At 40.8% G+C, this 19,742-nt stretch overlaps 1 protein-coding gene across 1 annotated transcript in view; it reads right to left on the minus strand.

The window, feature by feature from the left end:
• The window catches only part of CPZ (carboxypeptidase Z), a 34,004-nt gene extending 14,805 nt beyond the window's left edge, over positions 1–19,199 (minus strand). The window contains exons 1-6 of the mRNA XM_072335387.1: positions 18,941–19,199; positions 6,733–6,756; positions 5,092–5,466; positions 4,059–4,271; positions 2,419–2,615; positions 1,302–1,463 (exon numbers count right to left, since the gene is read on the minus strand). Of these exons, the coding sequence (XP_072191488.1) occupies positions 1,302–1,463; positions 2,419–2,615; positions 4,059–4,271; positions 5,092–5,466; positions 6,733–6,756; positions 18,941–19,028 (1,059 nt within the window). The 5' untranslated portion in view covers positions 19,029–19,199. The remainder of the gene's footprint in view (positions 1–1,301; positions 1,464–2,418; positions 2,616–4,058; positions 4,272–5,091; positions 5,467–6,732; positions 6,757–18,940) is intronic.
• Between the last annotated feature and the right edge of the window lie 543 nt (positions 19,200–19,742).

Here is a 19,742-nt window from a genome sequence, read left to right on the forward strand (position 1 = left end):
CCTGGATTGCCATTTGGAAATAACAGATATATAGAAGTGAGCTGTGTTCAGAGATTTACTGTGAAACACAGGCATTCCTAGTCAAAGCTCTGACTTTAAAGGGAGGGAAAGAGTTTCCTTAAAAGAGAACAGGGATGGCTCTGAGCCTAAGTCCTATATGGGAAAGCAAATCCTTCACGAGACAAGGTAAGCCATGAGAAATCTACAAAGCACAAGTGGAATGACCTGAAACAATTCCCTCTGTAGACATCTATCCGAAAATACATTTTGTCAGCTGTTTTCATTTGACCTCTGTTTCTGCTTCACACACTCTCAACTCTTCCTTCCCATCTGAGGTTCTGAAAACTACACTTCAGTGTTATCAGTCATTGTTCAGGAAAAAGTTGGAAATTATTATGCCCGTGACCTTTTATTCTTCAGAAATCCAGTGACATGAGCTGGGATCTGTACAGTAACAAGCATAAAGAAGAATAAACTTCTTGAGATGAGTTATGTTGAAAATCAATGATTTGATATAAAGTGCACCATTAAGTTCCTCATAGCCTTTCATCATCATATCTATATTATCCTAAGGAAGTGAGGTGCTTTTATCCATATTTCACTACCGCAAAATGGATTACCAAATGTTGGGGGAGCATTAGAGATTTCCTTGGGATGTAGTACAGCCCTTATACAAGAACACCTGTAGAAAAGTAGAAGTTCACAGTGTGCTGTCTCAGATCTTTTGCTAACACAACACAGCTGCCGAAACAACCCTGGGTATCACTTAGTGAGGATAAGTGCAAGGTCCTGCAGTGGTGTTTCCATTCTTCTCCCCAAGTCTAGAGGTGGCAGCAACTCTTCATTCCAATACCACTGCTGCCCAACTGGATTTTCCCATTACTCCAGCAGTTTGTAATCACGTATAACCAGTGTTTTTGTGGAAAGCATATGCCACATGACTTCCCCTACCTGCCGGCCCTGCTCTTTTTAATGCAACCCACGAAAGTGCATAAAAAAGCTTTTCAACATACTACCTCAGTTTAAATCACTAACAGTGAATTGTTACATGCCTGTGACCTCTCCTAACTGTTATGATTCTTAATTTATAATAGCATCATCCAAATTATCAACGAATTTCTGACACCAGCCTCTTGGCCACACCCACACCAGGATTTTTCATGACAATTCTGAACATGTCAAGTTTAGTCCAACATATAAAATCTTATTACCAGAGAATAACCTAAGACCAATCAACCTCAGGTTCTTGATTTCTGAACTGCTCTGTAGTATATGAGATTTATAAAATCTGTAATTCATACCTTACCCCACCAGTAGGATTGTGGAATGGGGATATGGTCCAGGCGGGCCCCACGAATCCCAGCTCTTCTGTAAGCTTCTGAAGTCAGATCAGGGAAATTTCTGTTCAGGTCCAAGTTCTGAGCTGTCTGCCGGCCAATCACCCATCCATTGTAACCAGCACCCTAAGATGTAACATGGAAGCCCAGTTCAGTATAACTTCATGAGAAAAGGAGGTGCTTAAAATTTCATTTTATAACTAGTAAAGATATATTTTAAAATACATCAGAGATAAGCTAAAAATGTATATGCAGTCAAAAGAAAAAAGCCACACTTAATCATTTCTTATCCCCGAGATTGCCCTTGCTAGCATACGAGAGCTATTTCACTCACCAGTGATGTGACTCATGAGAGGAGCACAGCAGTTTCTTACTCAACATAGAGCAACATGCAGAGTGGGTTAGAAGAGAAGAAAAGAAAAAAGAAACACAACATTACAGCTCTTGCTCAAAGAAAAGTTCAGGTAGAATGCAATACCGCCATTGTCATTCTAATAGGTAGAGCTCACCACTTGAGCAACTCAAAAAAATCCTGTTTTCATGTTTCATGCTAACTATGCTATCAGTAGAAGTGAGGTAAAGAAGACAAATGCCAGGTAACATCTATCAGAAGTGTTGCTTTCATATTTCTCTTTCAGACATCAGCTGATTTCTGAAAGCTGTCAAGTACAGACGACATTAACATTTTATTACATCTGCTAGTCTACAAGAGGAATAATGCCTATTCCACAGTATTAGATTATGTTTCTTTACAAATTAGTTTAAAAGTCATTAAAGTGAGTCAGTGGGCATCCTGTTCTAGAACTGATAACAGAGACTGTGAAATGTGTGAAAAAGTAGCACAGTCATTCCCACGTCAATGCATGCAGGGAGGAAAAATGGCAAACATGGTTCTGGTTGCTTTGAAGGTCTGTTCACACTGTCTTCAGAAAGAAACCTACGCCCATAGCAGCCTGGGAGCCCAGCTGCTGGTTATTAGCACTCTGTCCCATACTTGCTGCTTTACTTAAAGTTTGTATTTTCCTAGGGGGAATTTTAGAAACAGGAAACACTGAACATTTCTTTATAAAAATTCTCTTACCTCTTCTGCAGCCAGTTCATACCCATCTGGGTTGAGTGAAGGCAGGAGATGAATTCTGGTGTTATTGATCAAAGTTTGGATGCGAGGGTTCCCAAGAAGATACTCTGAACACAGATACTGGGCAAGGTATATCAGCAGTTCTTTTCCCACAACTTCATTTCCATGCATATTGCCAATGTACTTAAATTCTGGCTTGACTGTGGAATATGAAGCAATGAGATGCTTTAATTTGATTATACCCGGATGGCTTCCAAAAGAAGAGTAACACAGACAGCTTACTGACGAAAGTTTTATTTACAGTAATTTAATGCACACATCACCATAAACAGTACACCAACTCCAGATGAATTACTCTCCCTTACAAGTCAGTCCAGCAATGATTTAAATAGCTTTCTGGATGTGTGAAACAGGATCCATACTTTCATGATCACATACAATAAGGGGCAATCATTGCTCTAAGGTTTTTGTTTTGTTTTGTTTTTTAAGGCAAAATGAGACTCATTAGTTGTGATGCTGCAAATGTCAAGCTGGTAGAAAAAGAACAAAACACACCCCTGGCACTCTCACTTAGCTTCGGCAGCTTCAATGCCTTGTATTGTCACACATCTTAGAAATGACCTGCAGATGTGTAATATATTACCCACGTATTTGGAACATAAGTTAGATAATGCATTAAAAGTGGCTTTTAGGCTAAACAGATTTGGAACAGAACTATTAGTAACACATATCCTCACAATTCTCTGCAGCTATTTTCTCAGTTTCCACCCTTTGTTAGAGACTAATGGAAAGTAGAAAATAGATGCATCCTTTCCTGTCTAGCCCTTCATCTTAATCTTTGATCCCATCCAGCCCCTAGCACTGGACGTGGAAGCAGGGCTGGCACAGAGCTATTGTGCCAGCCTGATAAGGCTATCAAAATTACATGTCCTGAAAAATACGGAGCAATAGATTTAGAAGGAAATGCTAGGTGATGTGTTAAACTACCATCTTTTATCATGCTATATCACAGTTTTTACTTTAAATCCGGCTTCATAGGCTTTGTATTATCCTGGCAAACAGAGTATCACCTAGAAAAGACTCCTGAAACTTCTATAAGAGAAGAACAATAGGCAAACAGATAGGAGTTTAGAACTTTGCCCTGTTAATGATTTCTTCTGGGATTTTGCTGAAGTTCAAAGGCATCCCAGAATATCTCCACATCATGCAAGTTAGTGTGGGTGAGAGAAAACAAAGCAGACACCAGGCTCAGATGCCCTGTCTGCCTCCCCAGGGGCATAGCATACAGATGACAAAGAAGCTTTACCTCAGGTAATAAGCCCAAAAATCTATTTAGATGTAGCTCAGTGCTGCAACATCTACCTGGATGCTGGAGATCTCTCCAAAATTCTTGCAAACTGGGCATAAATAAATAATAGTCATACAATGTGCCTATGTATATGGCTATATATATAGGAACAAATAATTCAGGAAAATGCAATTGGGCAATAATTACTGCAGCAAATCATCTCCTACCATTGTAATTTGAGAATACAATGTTTTTCAATAAAAACTTATTACATTTTAAGTAACATCCTGTTAAAGAGGATGAATAGTCTATTGGATTTCCCTTAAGCAACCCAATCAACACTGATAAAACTCACGTAGTTCATGGTGACCAGGCTTGGTTGAAAACTCAATGACAAAAAGGTCTTTTCCTTCAAAACTGCGACCTATGCTGTAAGTTGTTGCAATATGGGAGCATCTAGAAGCAGTCTTCTTCAATGTGCTCACCATTTGGGAATATGAATGATGCTTGAACTGAATAAAAGTAGCTGGCAAGTCTGAAGGCAAATCTTCTTCAAAATTTACTTCACCTGCAAAGAAAAAATGTAAGACAGCATTTAAAAGCTGTCATGCTCAGAGGATTGCATGAATACCTATGCTTTTCCACAAAATACGTTTTTCGATAGTAGAATTACAGAAAATGAATCTGCAGTCAAAGCCTTAGTTCTGTGTACTACATCCTACGCTGTTTACTTTGGCATATATTTCTTGAAAAAAAATATAGTAATGCATATGCACACTGACACATACATTGTGCAATATCCAATTGTAATATAGTCTTTGGCATACTTAGCAAACTTTAGTCATAAATATACAGATTTTTCCTTTTGAATCTGATGGATCAAATTCATTTTTGATGAAATTCAGCTATATTGAACAGTCTGGATCTTCATCTAAACAAAACTCTACAACTGTCATTAATGAGATAACTAAACTGAGCTTGTCAGGTCACTGTAAATTTATGTGCACCTTCACATAAAACCTTCAGTTTTTAAATTAAAAATAAAATGTTTTTAGAAAATAAGATGTTTCAAATATATAGACTGCTGCCCAAAATGCTGGAACAGAGGACAAGATTTATCTAAATATGTGTTAGTATTCCAAGTATCTAGCACTGAGCTGCTTATCTTGATCTTTGTATGCAAGAGAGAGGAATGGGTACTTCTTGAGCACAGCTTAATTAAGTGGTTAAAATAGGTAGAACAAAATGAATCACACCTTGCAAGTGTTTATAAATATGACAAGCTTGGAAGTGTTGTGCTGTAGGCACATTAAGCTGACTGAGATGAGAACTTTTCAATCAAGTTGAGTAAGATGTGTTAACATAGCTTCTTTCCTTTCTTTCCTTACCTCGCAGCTTTGCCAGTGGGTCAAAACATCCTTCTTCTTCCCCAGCAAAAAAACGATCACAGTCTAAGAAGTAGGGCCAGGCCATGTCTATTGCATCAAAAGCAGAGAGGCAATTTTTTTTCAGGTTTTCACAGACATGCCTGCAAGGCTTTATAACTTTGTCCTTTTCACACTGTGGGGCCAGCACTGAGCAACCCAGGAGCCTGAGATCTGGATTGCATTCTCCTTGCAGCAAGTTGTGCAGCACGCTTATGAGAATATACTCAGAGCTGTACTCAATCACTTCTCGAGACTTATGATCCAGGAAATTAGGATACATCGTTTGAGTATAGGTAACATCTGTACAAGAGCTTAAGGAGATGTCCACACATTTTGCTATGAAAAAAAAAAAAGGGGGGGGAACATATGAAAAATGGCTTCTATTATCAGTACTCTGAAGAGTTCAATGACAATATAACAAATAACACATTTAAAGAACATTCTTCTGTTCTTATTCACAGGTAGACTGGAGGCAGTTTGCAATACTCTCAAATGAATTAACATCTAAAACCATTTACAGAAAAAATGAGAAGTATTCTTAGGCCAGAGACTGACAGTGAACCGTCTGACACAAGTAAATGTCATTCAGAATTCAAATGATATTTTGATTGAAGGATGCTCCAAAAGTAATGCCTCTGGTTTATTATGTTGGCCCACAACACATCAGAAGCAGATGTTGGTTGTATGACAGTAGAGGTTGAACCTTCCCAACAATATTCCATTAAATTTTGTTGCTGTGTGACAGATGGCAGCAGAGGAGCAGTCTGACAAAATGCTGCCCAGTGTGCCAGTGTGTATGAAGAAGATGTGTGTCACTGAATTCCTCCATGCAGAAAACGTGACATCCACTGACATTCACCAACACAGGAGTGCCTGGCCCATATAGGAATTCATTTAATAAATACATTGGAAACAAACATACTTATAAAATTAACAAAATTCGTTTTCTAAAGGAAAAACTACCTCACGCTCTAATGTGGTAAAAACACAGGATCCTAAAAAGGTGTGATTACAATATGTTCTCTTCCCCGTCCTTGCCTCTGAGTATGGATTCACTAATAATGTGTGAGATTACATTGACTTCTTTCCTTCGAGGGGAAGGTACTGGAAAAAATATATCTTTTTTTGCCTGGCCACCAAAATCTGACAGATTTTAATCTCTCTGAAACTTCAGCCTCTCTGAGAAGTTTGACTGAAATTGCCCAAAGCATTCAAAAGTTATTCTGTGACTTGGCTTACAGACATGCAATTTAATATACTTTAAGAAATCAAGATAAGAGGTGTTAGGAAGGAAAAATGCTGCTAGCACTTTCAGCCAACTCAAAAGTAAAAAAGAAGTAATGAAGAGATGTCTCATCATAAAATTTCTGGGTATTATAGTACTGGACCCAAGTTTTAGCACCTTTATCTTGCTAATGTCTCTGAATGACAAAAAATGATACAATTGTCAGAATGGCAAAATTCTCCTCTGTGTGAGAGAGATCATCTCTGTAGGAGCTAAACCTACTACAGCATCCATGTTAGAAAACTTTTCAGGAAATGATAAAGAGATACTTAAGATGCTGTGATTTTACAAGGAGAGCAAGCAAAGTCACATCGTACCTTTCTGTGCAGTTTGGCATTGACCTGCAAATAAAGAAGATAAAATAGCATTAGGTCAGCAACACATATCTCACCTCACAGTAGGAACTGCTCAACCTGGTAGTCCCACTGGAACTGCTGCTTCTCTATATACACAAACAAATACACACAAACAGACATATGATTTTCCAGTAGCTAGGCTTGGTCTACTTAGTAGCTGATCCCTGAATCTGCTGGTACATCAGTGGCTCATATGCTGACACACACACTAGTCTATTTATCTTGTAGTTTGCCCACCTCCAGGGTCTCATTGGTACAAAGACCCAAGCTCTATGATCTCCTCAGTAGTTGGCTTGGACCTTCTGGTCTCTCAGTAGCCAAATCTGAGACCCCTGGTTTTTCCAGTATCCATTCCAGGATCACAATTTCTTAAATGCCCAGTTCCCAGACTTCTTGTCCTGTTATCCTGCCAATGTAGTTTGATATTCACTGTTAACTATACACACAAACACGCACAATTCTCTCTACTTGCTGCTCCCCAGAGACGGGAGCCCCTCTGACATGTATTTCTACAACAGCTGCTGGAATGTGGAGCCCGCTTCACCCAAATCAATAAAGAAAGAGAGATTCTCAAATAAGAAAATAATTGGAAGTAAAGTTTAATAAGAAGACAGAACAGATTGCAATGAGCAGGCACAGGGCATAACCCAACAAGAACATCATCCAGTCAGTCTTAGGGCCAATTTAAGAAGGGAGGACTTGACAATACATACAATTGTAATTGTGTAAGAAACAGGGACTAAATTTAAAAAGACACTGACTTGTGCAATCTTGACAACCAGTCAACATTTCTGGACATGCTTAAAACTCTAATTTATGTGCCTAGGAAAATTTGGAAATTCAGGAACCTGATTTAGTCTAAAATACTACAGGAGTCTTCATGTAAATATTAACAGGCTTTATGGATCTTCATCTGACAGATCCGTTGGTCCTACATAATCCTGTGTATATAAATTTCCCATGGAAAAAATAAGCTTTTGCTGGTTGTAAGAAGATATATTTCTTTCCCATCTGACTTGATCCTATCTCTAGATACTGCATTTTATAATCCATTTAATAACATCTTGAAACTAATTATTTGCCTCCTAACTGCTCTCACAGGAAAGCTTTCCCAAAAGCTCACTCCTCTAATAGCTAGAAATTGCCTTTTAATTTTCTGCCTAAAAGTAGTCATGGCCAGTTTATATCCATGTATTTTTGTGCCAGCATTGTCCTTCAGCTTAAATAGCTCTTTGCACTCCCTTGTGCATGCCTTCTCTCTGTGTTTATGGAGAGCAGTCAGATCCTCTTAGCTTTCTATTTACTAGGTCAAATAAACAAGCTCTTTTCATTCTGAGTAACTCTATTTGATGACCCAGGGGAGTCTTCTTTTGTTCCTGTAGCCAACAATTCTATACTGTCCTTCTCTGTTTCTGGCAACTAAAGAAAAATACTGCTACTAAGTTGTTTTCATCAGTGCTTCATAGAAGCCAAGCCATTAAGTTTGAGCTTTTCCAATGCTGAAGGGTCTTGTAATATCTTGGGGAATCTATGTTGTTATTTGTTCTAACTGTCACTTTAAACATAGACACCTACACTTTTTGCTGAGTGAATTGAGCTTTGTTTTCTGTTTTCTTATTAAGGAAAGTTTAAAATTCTCCTCACAGCAAATTTGTTTAAATGTAATCATGTGCATATGTGTTGCTAATCAGTTGATCACTTCTTAGCCAAAATAAAATCATTTTAACAAGAACAAAATTAAGCCTGGAATTTTATGTTGGAGGCAGACTTTTAATTGGAAATGAATCTAGTTCTATATTATGAACTGTCATCGATCCACATTTCCTCATAAAATAAATGAAGGATCAGACCAAGCAGAAACAGCCCATCTCCAACAGCAACAAATTCTAGTAACTAGCAAGCTGGAAAAAAAACATAAATGTATCCATAAAAACACTTTGCCTGGCTTGGTTCATTATGCTAGTGCAATACACAATACCTGGTTCATCAATAGTGCTTTGTGTCACAGGATTTCAATATGTTTCCCCTACTTTGGCATTATCCCTTACTAAGGTTAAAGCACACCTAAAAAAGCCTCAGCTCAGCCAGGTCCTACATTTTGTCTTACACATGGGGATAATCAGAGAAGAGTTTTTTGTACAATGCTAGATGGGAAGGAGAAAGGAATGATCACTCAGAATCAAAGAATCATCAAGGTTGGAAAATACCTCTATGATTACCAAGTCCAACAATCAATGCATCATCACCATGCTTACTCATGTTCCTCTGTGAAATTAAATACCTTGAATTAATACATTGAAGGGAGGCTAAGAAATGACTGCACTGTAGCTGATCTAATTATAAACTGAAAGAATGTGTGCACTGAGTGTAGTTCCTCATGGATTCATCTGGGAACAGTCTTTCTACATACAGCTCTTCACATTTTCTCAAGGTAACACCCTTTCCCTCTTGGAAGGCTCTGAGACCTGCTACAAATGCCCTTTTTGTTTGTCTCCCTGGTATATGATGATCAAATAATGATACTGAGTCATACACAGTTTTCCATACCGCCATTACTGCACAGGAGTGCTATACCCATCAGTCAGTTTCATACGTGGCACAAACATATTTTCAATGGTATCCCAATATTGTGCTTATTCAGCTGGAGCAGAAAGGTATTCTGGCAACAAGAGGGAATAAGCAGAGGAAATTGAAGGGAAAATGCAGCCAGGCAGGGTCTGGGCATGGTGCTGCTGCTGCTGCCTTCCAATGCTCTTGCTCTTCAAGCAGCCTTGCTGCCTTTAGCAGACGCTGCTTTCTGCCCAGCTGGCCAGAGAGAAAGGTGCTGTAAAGGAGTGGATATCTGATGGAACAGATGTGTAAAACTCTGCTAAGTCATATCCTGCAGCTGAGTTCATGAGAGGTCTGCGTTGTGATCAGGAATAGACATTAATACAGCAAACAAAGATATCTCTGGTTTCAGGTTGTCTACTACTTAGTTTCTACACCTGGTTGATTTTATCATATTTATACAGGGGGGAAATCTGTGAAGTAATATGGCTATTATCCATTATTAAAAACACTGATTGAAGAAGATAGATTTAGTTTTCGGATGCAGAAACCAAATCCATGTAAACATGTACCTTACCTGTGGCAACTGAAGCTGTTTATATCAGAATGTGATAAGCAGGGGCAATTTTTCAACAATAGATGAAGCTTTTTATGATAAATCCATGCTTAAATTCTGTTTCCCACTACTTTAGGCCTGCAGTGCTCCTCATGAGCTAGAAACAATCAAGTCTCACTCGTTGACAAGCAGCAAAATTGACTCTTTCCTCCTTGGTCCTAAACCTAGAGCTATGCTTAAACATAGCTCTGGAAGATTAGGATGCTCAGGGACCTTATCACTCTTTACAGCTACCTGAAAGGAGGTTTTATCAAGGTGCAGGTTAGGCATTACCTCCCTTCCCAGGTAACTAATAATAGAATGAGAAGTAATAGCAGGGGATATTCTGGTTGGATATTAGGAAAAACTTCTTCTCATAAGAGAGGTGAGGTATTGTAACAGGCTGCCCAGGCAGGTGATAGAGTCACTGTCACTGGAGGTGTTCAAGAAACATGGAGATGGGGGTGTGTGGATGATTGCACTAGGTGATCTCAGTAGTCTTTTCTAACCTTAACAATTCTATAATTCTAAACACCATGTATGTGTACTATACACACAAGGATCTTCAAGGTCTTTTCCAACCTGAGTAATTCTATGATTCTATGATTCTATACCACAGCTTTTTCTCCCTGTCTCCCTCTGCCAGAGACATCTATGTAACTGCTGTCATTTCAGAAGCCAGCTCTGCCCAGTCTACAGAACTTCGGTCCACCACAGCCCCATACAAGCTGCTATGTGAACCATACATCAGCCGAGGCTGTCATGTAAACACACACAAGAGAGCAGGCTGATCTTCCAGGTTATTAGGAGTTACTATACATCCAAACAAGAGAGAAAAGGTCTGGTATAGAGCAAGTTTTCAGTGTATACTGATGTGCTCTTTGGACATTTCCTGCATTTTCTAATGCCAATGCTTGCATTTGTTTGGGAGGGTGTGGCTCTGTGAGGGCCAAAGATAATTCTCCAGTGCCTGTACTTATATGAAGAAGTGTGGATGCACGTAGCTGGGTCAGAGCCTCCTGACCGTCTCACAGAGCCCAACCCTAGAGCTGCACAATCTCTCCTGCAGCCCTGCACCCATGAGGTCTGGGTCCCTGTGCACAGAAATGACCAGTAAATAAATTGCAGCTTGTTTCAGCAATGCTAGCCAGAAGAGCTCAGCCTCCCTCTTTCTCTTTTTCTTGTGAGTAACAACAGACAATAATATACAGACAGTTTCTTAGGCCTCCAGATTAACTTGGCAGACTTCAGCTGCTGATTCTTGTGTGCTTGAGAAAGCCTAATGCTTTTCCGTTCTTTGAGCAGAACCTTTCCTGGGCTCAGAGGAAGACAGTGCAGCCTCCTCATAGTCCCATTTGTGGACAGGTTGCTACAAAGAGACCTTTTTCTTCCTTATTCAGAACAATCTTTTCAATTTTTTATGACTAATTTTCTACTTTAGCTTTTCCACCAGAGGCACAAAAACCCTCTCAGTAGCACAGTTGCTATTTAAGATTATGGATAAAGTCACTTACTGAAGACCAGAAAAGCCATTTCAAGCTTTCTGAGCCCTCTCTATAACATACACTTCTGGTTTTAATTTGCAAAAGCAAGCTTGAAAATCTACAATGCAGCACATACATATTTTACTGCCAAGATTACATTTTTTCCCCTTGATGATTCAGCACTGAAAGCAGCAAGCTGCTGCGATTAACCCTAACACAGACAATAGATCTCAATAGCTACCTCCAGTGCCATGGCTTGGCCTGTTGCCTTTTCAAAAGCAAAGCCAATAGGAGACTTAGGCACTAGAGGAATAAGCTCAAGGGTGATCATAAATTCAAAATATCTAAATCATTCAGTAAGGCTTACACAATTGCATTGTAATGACTGACAGACTGAACAAGATTAGATGACTTATTTTGTACAGAGCAGCACACCCCCTACCACTTTTCTGGGTTTCTTACTATTTTAAATAGGAAGACATATGTATTCATTTTAGCCTGTTTATAGTTAAAACTCTCCTTTTCCAAATAGAGTATTTCAATTTCAGATTATGTTAGAATTACTTTCTCTGTGCTTCTACATGTCTGATTGAGTCAGTCCTTGCAATGATCATCTACCTTTTTAATGCTAAAGATGCAAAACTTAATATCAGTGGTAATGTGCAATCACTGCTGGGCTGTATCATTTTGCAATACCACCTGCAAACAGCAAAGCACTGACCACCTCTAGAACTCACTCCTGTCTACAGCACAAGGAAAAAGCAGGAAACATGGTGAAGTATTAATGGGTGGAGGATAATTTGGAGAACTAAACTAATGGCAGTGAAATGAGACAACTGAATAGTATGGGTAGGGTGTAAATGGTCAAGCAGAAAGCACAGAAGGAATATAACTGTATATCTAAGGCACATGAACAGGATCAAAAGTGAAGATTCCAAGCCACAGAAAAGGATTTCCAGGAAAAGTGAAGGAGTTGGAAGTAAAAAAAAAGCAGCCCACGTGGTTAATTCCTCTTTCTAGATACACCAGAGACTTTGTGTGGTGAGGGCTGTATTCCTAACATTTATCTTCCACTCCAGCAATTACTGTAATTTCCCCAGGGGAGAGATGTATTTGCTCCTTTCAGTAGCTAAAGGAGGGGCTATGAGAAAGAACAGGACAGACTCCTTTTCATGATCTGTTTTGACAAGACAAGGAGAAATGGTTTCAAACAAAAAGAGGGGAGATTTACATTGGATATAAGGATAAAAGTTTTTTTTTACAATAAGGGTGGTGAGGCTCTGGAACAGGTTGTCTAGGTGTGGTAAGATGCCCTGTCCTTGGAGACATTCAAGGTCAGGCTGGACTGGACTCTGAGCAAGTTGACTGAGCTGTAGGTGTCTCTGTTCACTGCATGGGAGTTGGACTAGATGACCTTTAAAGGTCCCTTCCAACTCAAATGATTCTATGATGATGATTCTGTGATGTACCTGAGGCAGCTCCTAGGGAGTGCTAAACTGAAACCAGTAGCATTAGGATCTAAGATGGAGAGGGGTGAGATGTGTTGGGCAAGGAGAATACCAGTCCTGTAACACTTGCACCACATCATGTGAACTCCCTGTATCATAGTCAAATGTCATTGACAGTGATGATTGACACAAATGCCTAGGTAGACATTTCAGGAGACTGAAATTCATTAGTTCCCTTTAAATAAGCTGGCAGAGAGATAGATCTATCTTTCCCTGCTCCACTTTCTTTGCCCATTCTGTAAGTGCTCTCTATCTAGTCATTCTATGCACCTGCATTTCTACAAAATGACACATATAAGCTAATATCTGGATGCTGCCTGAGAAGAACTATATGTGAAAATGCTAACCCTTTTCCTTACTTGCTTCCTCCAATTGTCTAGTTTGCATTCAAACACATCCAGTACATTACCTCTACCTGCAAATGGCAATTAACTAAAATTCAAAGCCAACTCCTCTGGCTCAGAAGGAGTCCCAGGGAGAAATGGGCAGACATGCTTCCTAGGATCTCAGTGAGTGTGGGTTGATACAAGCCTATTTTCAACACCCATGTGAAGAAGCCTGAAAGAACTTGAAAGAGATTAATGACTAATCTGCATTCACTTTGAGTGTAAGATCACAGCAGGAGAAGTCAAGTCAACGTTTGTTATTAACCCACCTTCTTTCTAATCCACCTGCTTCTTAGAGTTCAATTAAGCAACCATTTTTATTGAGCTATTGGGGGTGTCCCTATAGCAATGATGCTGCAACTAGCTCCTCCAGGCCTACTTCTCTCACAAGGCTAGGACGTATGACAGGATGCTGAAGGCTTGCCATGGGAGATGGGAGTTCATATAATCTGCAGACTGCCATGCAAGATCTGTGAAGATGCACACAGAAACTTACCACTCAGCAGCAACTCAAAATCTACCTCAAGAGTTGTCCGGATGAAACTCAAATAAGGTTTTGATTGTAGGAACCTTAAACAAGCTGAGGAAGATTACTGCTTTCTGGCTGTCCATCCCTACCAACTGTCTCTGTGCTTGTGGCAATCAGATTTCCTATGCCATCTAGATATATCTCTGGCTGGTGATTGCTGCTCCAGAGAGTCCTCCCAGCTGAAAATTCCAAGCAGAAAAATAACCCCAGAAGGAAACCTGCTAAATGCCTTATTTTGGCTTCAGCAAATTTTGTTGCAAGGCAAAATCTACAGCTGGGAAAAGAAAACACAAGAAAACAACAACAGCAGCAGATGCTGAATATGCATTTGCTATTCCAAGACAATCTGACCATATATAGGGACCTTTTCTTTGTGTGTGGCTTGTGAAAGTTGGAGAAAATTGTTCAGATCTGGAATATGCTGGTGTTAAAACAACTAATATGGTGAGAAGGTTGAAGAGGTCCGAAAATGTGCTACCTTTGAAGGGATCAAATTATCATCAGAGTGACTGAAAAAAGGTGAAACCAGCTAGTAGGCTGGTAATGTGGATCCATGACATCTCCATAGCTTTACTTTGTGAATGCATATTCTATAAAGCTCAGTTCCCACTTTCTAATGATACAGCACTCTCTAAGTGCTTTCATCTACCAGAGTCAGAGGCTTACCTTTCAGTAAGTCCAGCTCTTGTTGAATACCACAGGACAGAGCCTCACATCTGATAAAACTCAAGATAAAAACCTCAATTTATCTTTCCAAAGCATTTGCCAAAATGTCATTCCACACTCTTTAAGCACAGTCTATACAGCCCCCTAGAACAGCCTTGTCTCTTCATTAGTTTAGATGCATGAGACATTGTAATTAACATCACACCTGGCTCCTCTGCAAGTAGTTGAACTTCAGCCAAATGTGGTACTTTCTAATGCTACAAAAGATGGATAGTTAATTCAACATTCTTGACCAAAATCATAATAGCATTAGGATTTTTAAATCCATGGTTTAGCCTCATATTGTCTCCCAAATTGGTTGTCCTCTTATAACCCTGTAAAACTGAAACAGCACCAATTAAATCAATGGAACTGCAATAGGATAAACAAATGGATTGAAATTTCATGGGCAGAACAATGTTAAGCTACTAAATTCCATTCACATGTGACAGCTACATCCAACTAGAATGTTGTTTCTCCAAATGAGATTTAGCAGTCACAGAAGTCATGATGAGGAGCCCTGCAAATAGACCAGGATGTAGCCTGTCAGCATCAAGCACCATGTTCACAAGAAGGCAGGTGACTTCCTTTCACATCTACATATTCAGCCTCTCCTGGTTCAGAGAAGAACTTGTGTAATATTTGCTTCAGATTTGAGAATGGGATGGCTCTCATATGGCCTGGGCCATCCACAGGGAATCATGGTTGCTGTTAGCCAGCTGGCACTCCATTCAACTCTAAATTAACTGTGTTGGGAAAGGCCATGTCAATAACTTCTAAAGGAGATCCATCATCAGTGCTACTGAGTCTAACAGCCTAGATATATCTTATGGCAATGGACGTTTTTGTTTGGATTTTGACTTGTATTTAGACATTCGCACTTCAAAATTACATAAACGAGTATTCCAAAGAAAAAACTGCATTCAGATGAAAATCATACAGAAGTTATTTCAGCAGTAAAGGAATATATCCACCAAGTATACTTTCAATATATACTCACTTTGCCTTCATAAGTGGTGGTTTCTGACCCACTTCCCATGTTAACTGTTGCCAAAACCAGTGTTGCAGAAATAATAACTGTGTAAAAATACTAGAGCCACTGGTGGGAATCCAAACAGCTCACAAGACTTGGTGATGAAAACCAAGTTTACGAGAGCTGGAATTTCTTGTCCTGTGAGCATACATGATGTAGTTCTGCATTCCTTTGTTTTGACAGGACTTGGACACGTCCAATTTGGACACGGCAGTGAGATTCCAAGATCTTGGGATCTCCCACATGGGTTCCATGGCCACATTTCTGGTCTGGTTCTGTCCACGGTGGGACAAGAAATGCAGGAGGAAGTGTACAATCCTGTGGAGAGCAGCTGGATAAGCTCTGCATGTGCAGGCATGGAAACAAGCAGTAGAAATGTGCACAGCAGCGGAACTAAAACACTCAGGTCTCATGAAACTAGGGCCAGCCTGAAGCTTGTGGAAGGCAATAACTTCTCCCTTTGTCACTTTGCAGTAAAACAAGACAAACTATGAGAAGGCTGAGAAGGGGGAGGAGAAAAACACTGTGCTTCATTCAATGCTTTTTTTTTTCAGTCTGAATGTCTACAAAATGATCACTCAAGGTGATCTACCTCCTACTCCCTACTTCTAGTGGTTAGGATCAGCGACCCTCCTGAAGAGGCTGGGAGCACATGAGAAACAAACAGGTACAACAGCTCCAGTTCTTACAAGCATTCTTCATGTAATTTCATCTATAAGCAACTCTAGCAGTGTTTAAGAGGTGTGTGGATGAGGAGCTATGAGATATGGTTTAGTAGCTGTGGTTATAATGGGAATGGGAGGATGGTTGGCTAGATGATCCTGTAGATCCTTTCCAACCTTGTGTTTCTATGATTCTATAGCACCTTTCAGCTAGGAAGCTGAAACCTAGCTGTTCCCCCTTTCTCCTCCAAAGCCCGCAGCCCCATTGCCTGCCCAGAAGGCTGCACCTGGAGCCCACATAGAAGCTCACAACACCCAGCCTCAGTGTGGGACCTGCTCCCAGCTGTCCCTGTCCCTGTGAGGGAAGCCAGCTGCTTTCAGTGCTTTGAGACATGTGTCTCCATGGTTTGTTTTCTTTTCTTTCTTTTTTTTTTTTTTTTTTTTTTTTTTTCCTCACAGTGCTGCATTTAACTCATTATGACCAGAATACACCAGTATTCAGTGCATGTGGTGCTCAGATAAAACAGAAACCTATGTGATTGGCTCCCTGTGCCAAGGCCTGGTCACTTTTCAGGACAACTTGCCAAGCTATACTTTGCTTAAGCAAACTGCAAGCTCAATGGCCAGTGAAACACATCAAAGTCTGGAAGAGATGCCTCTCAGCAGGGCAACAGAGCATCCTATTGCTCAGAGAGTCCGTAGCTTCCTGGCTCTTTGTAGTGATGGCACACAGCAGAGAGTGGATCTGCCCTCTCTCCATGGCACGGTTCTCAGCTGATAATCAGGAGGATCCCCACACAGTCTGATGCTTGTGCCATATGTTGGTGACAGTCCTGGTGTAGGGTGACAGTAATCATGTCCTTATTTTACTAAACACAAGGGCACACAGCATTTCATCAGGATCTTTTTACTTTTAGCTTTGTTTTGATTTCTTATTGGAAAAGAAAGAATAAGTTGCAGAAGAATAAACATTACTGAGAATCCTCCAAACCCAGCCCCAGCCTTGCTGAGAGGAAGGCAGCAGCACTGCTTCCCCTAGCTTCCTCTCCTGCATCAGCAGCTTAGAGCATTGTGGCTGTGGACACAGAGTTCTGCCAAAATCTACACTTGGTGTGAGGGATCCTAAAAGAAGAGACCCAGCACTACAGCTGAAGCTGGATATTGAACATGTTCAGCGCTGCAGTTCCCTCTGTTTTCATGTTGCCTGACATGATGCTACTTCCCTGGAAAAGGAAGAAGAAACCTAGCAGGTCTCTGGATTCACAGGTTGACTCTTAATTCCTGGTCCAAGAATGTTACTGCACAACATATTTTAATGCCCAACAGCCCACTTTCCTTGCCATCAGCCATCCTTTAGGGCCATTCCTTCCACGTGCAAGGTGTATTTCTACTACCTGCCCTCCCCTAAAGACACCACAACTGCAAACAGATTCTGCCACAATTACCCCTCAATTATCCCTGCTTTTATGGTTGCCAGGATTAATAACACCCCACAGCACATCTTTGTTCAGCTGGAGCAGAATCAGAGCTCTCTGAGAAAGGGAATGCTGCAAACCACACAGCCTCTTCCTGTAATTGGCTGCAAATAGTCTACAACACTTCTCTTTGTGCAGCTTTATCCAAAAATAAAATCCCTTCAGGCTGTGGTAGACCTCACTTTGATGTTCGTGGGAACAGTACTCTCAAATTATATACACTGCATGGCACATGAGTTGTGTTGTGTAGCAGTTCATTGTCACTAACGGATCATGGCTTATATTTAAGAACCAAAATATAGCTGCACTTCCTTGGGTAACGATAAGGTCACCTTCGGGTTTTTTACCCTTTCCTGTATTCCTGTAAAATAACTCATTGTGAATTTGAGCTCTCTGAAAGCAGCTTTCCTCTCCTTTACTGTTTTCCTAGAATAGAGCTTGTCACTACACTGGAATTGCTCTGCAGAGTCCTCACATAAAAGAAATCTAAATTAAGTCCATTTGGTAAAGAAAAGCCACCACATATTTTTAAAAGATACTCAACATTTTATTTATTAGTCAACTAGTTACTGAACTAGTTGACTAAACTGAGCTTTCAACCCATTCAGCAGTGTGTTCCTGTCTTACCTTTATTCTAATGGGCAAATCTGTCCTTCCAGCCAATCAATTTACACAAATTCCATATTGCTTATAGCAAGCTATGACACACCCTCCAGCTCTCAAATCCTCATAATTCTTTTCATACTTTGGACTTAGAAATGAAAAAAAAAAGTGACCTAAAGCTGAACGAAAGGAGATTTTAGTAAGCTGAAAAACACACAAGGTCGAAAGTTCACCTTCGTGCAATCTAACTGCCAGATTCCTAGAAGGCAAGGCCAGAGATGAGGAGAGCCCATGGCATTCCCCAGATGCCAAAGGGGATCCTATTGACTGGGAACTCAAAACTGACAGAAAAACACATGGCCCTAAGAGATAATGGTGGGGAAACATTACGTTGCCTGACTTCACAAGCTTTTTTTTTTTTTTTTTTTTTAATTTTATTTAGTTTTTTAATTTCTATCCATGCTTTCTCAGCACAGCTCCAGTTTCATCACAGAGATATCTGCAGATTCTCGAAGAGCCCATCTCCCCATCTCTAGGGAAGGGTGACATCCACCTTCCATGCCCTGAAATCAGAGCCCTTTGCTCACCTCCAGGAGAAGGAAAAAGGGGAAAAGGGGCTTTTAGGGTGGTTAGCCTTACCTAGGGTCTCCTGGCCGGGTTCACAGCGGGGTGCTGGCTCTGTGGCCCTAAACAGCCCGGTGAGGAGGAGCAGCAGGCTCGGAACCATGCTGGAGCCCTTGTGCAGGCGGTGCAGTGATGTGGCACTCGCTGCCTGATGGAGCGGTTCCTCCGCTTGGAGCCTCAGCACGGCTCTCGCTCTCCAAGGCACGGAGGAAATCGGTGCACTGCGAGGGCATGCCCACGTCTCACTGCATATGCAGTCCAGGCATCAGATTTCAGCTAGCATTTGAGCTTGGAAAGCAAAAGGCTTTGAGGCAGAGAGGGAGGAGGGATGAGCTCTCCCTCCCCTCTGCCTCCCGACTGTCTCCCTGGTGCAGCCCGGTCTGTCATTTCGGTAGCAGTGGGGGTGAAGGGAATCCTCGCATCGTGGGGACGTGGACACTCGCTTCGGTCTTCATGCAGCGGTTTTCCCAAGGGAGAGGCGAGCAGCAGTAAAGCCGGTCACACTGAGCTGAGGGCGACTGCCTGGAGAAAACATAGGGAAAAGACACATACACACACGCACACACACACGTAATCAAAAGCAACTTTCTTCCCAAGCAATGGTGTTTCATAAGCAGCTTAAACTGCAAGTTTAAAACACGATATGACAGCATAGGGGATCCAAGGAGCACACAAACATGAGAACCCACAAAGCAGCCATTGGAATCCTCCTCCAGGCTCCACCTGGGCTTGCCAGTTGCTTAAGATGAGAGCCAGTTTACATAAACAGATTAAGAATTCAACCTATTCTTAAAAGTATATGTGATTCTGTAATAGC

The sequence above is a fragment of the Excalfactoria chinensis genome, chromosome 4 (genome assembly GCF_039878825.1).
Source record: "Excalfactoria chinensis isolate bCotChi1 chromosome 4, bCotChi1.hap2, whole genome shotgun sequence".
NCBI classification, from domain to species: Eukaryota; Metazoa; Chordata; class Aves; order Galliformes; family Phasianidae; genus Excalfactoria; species Excalfactoria chinensis.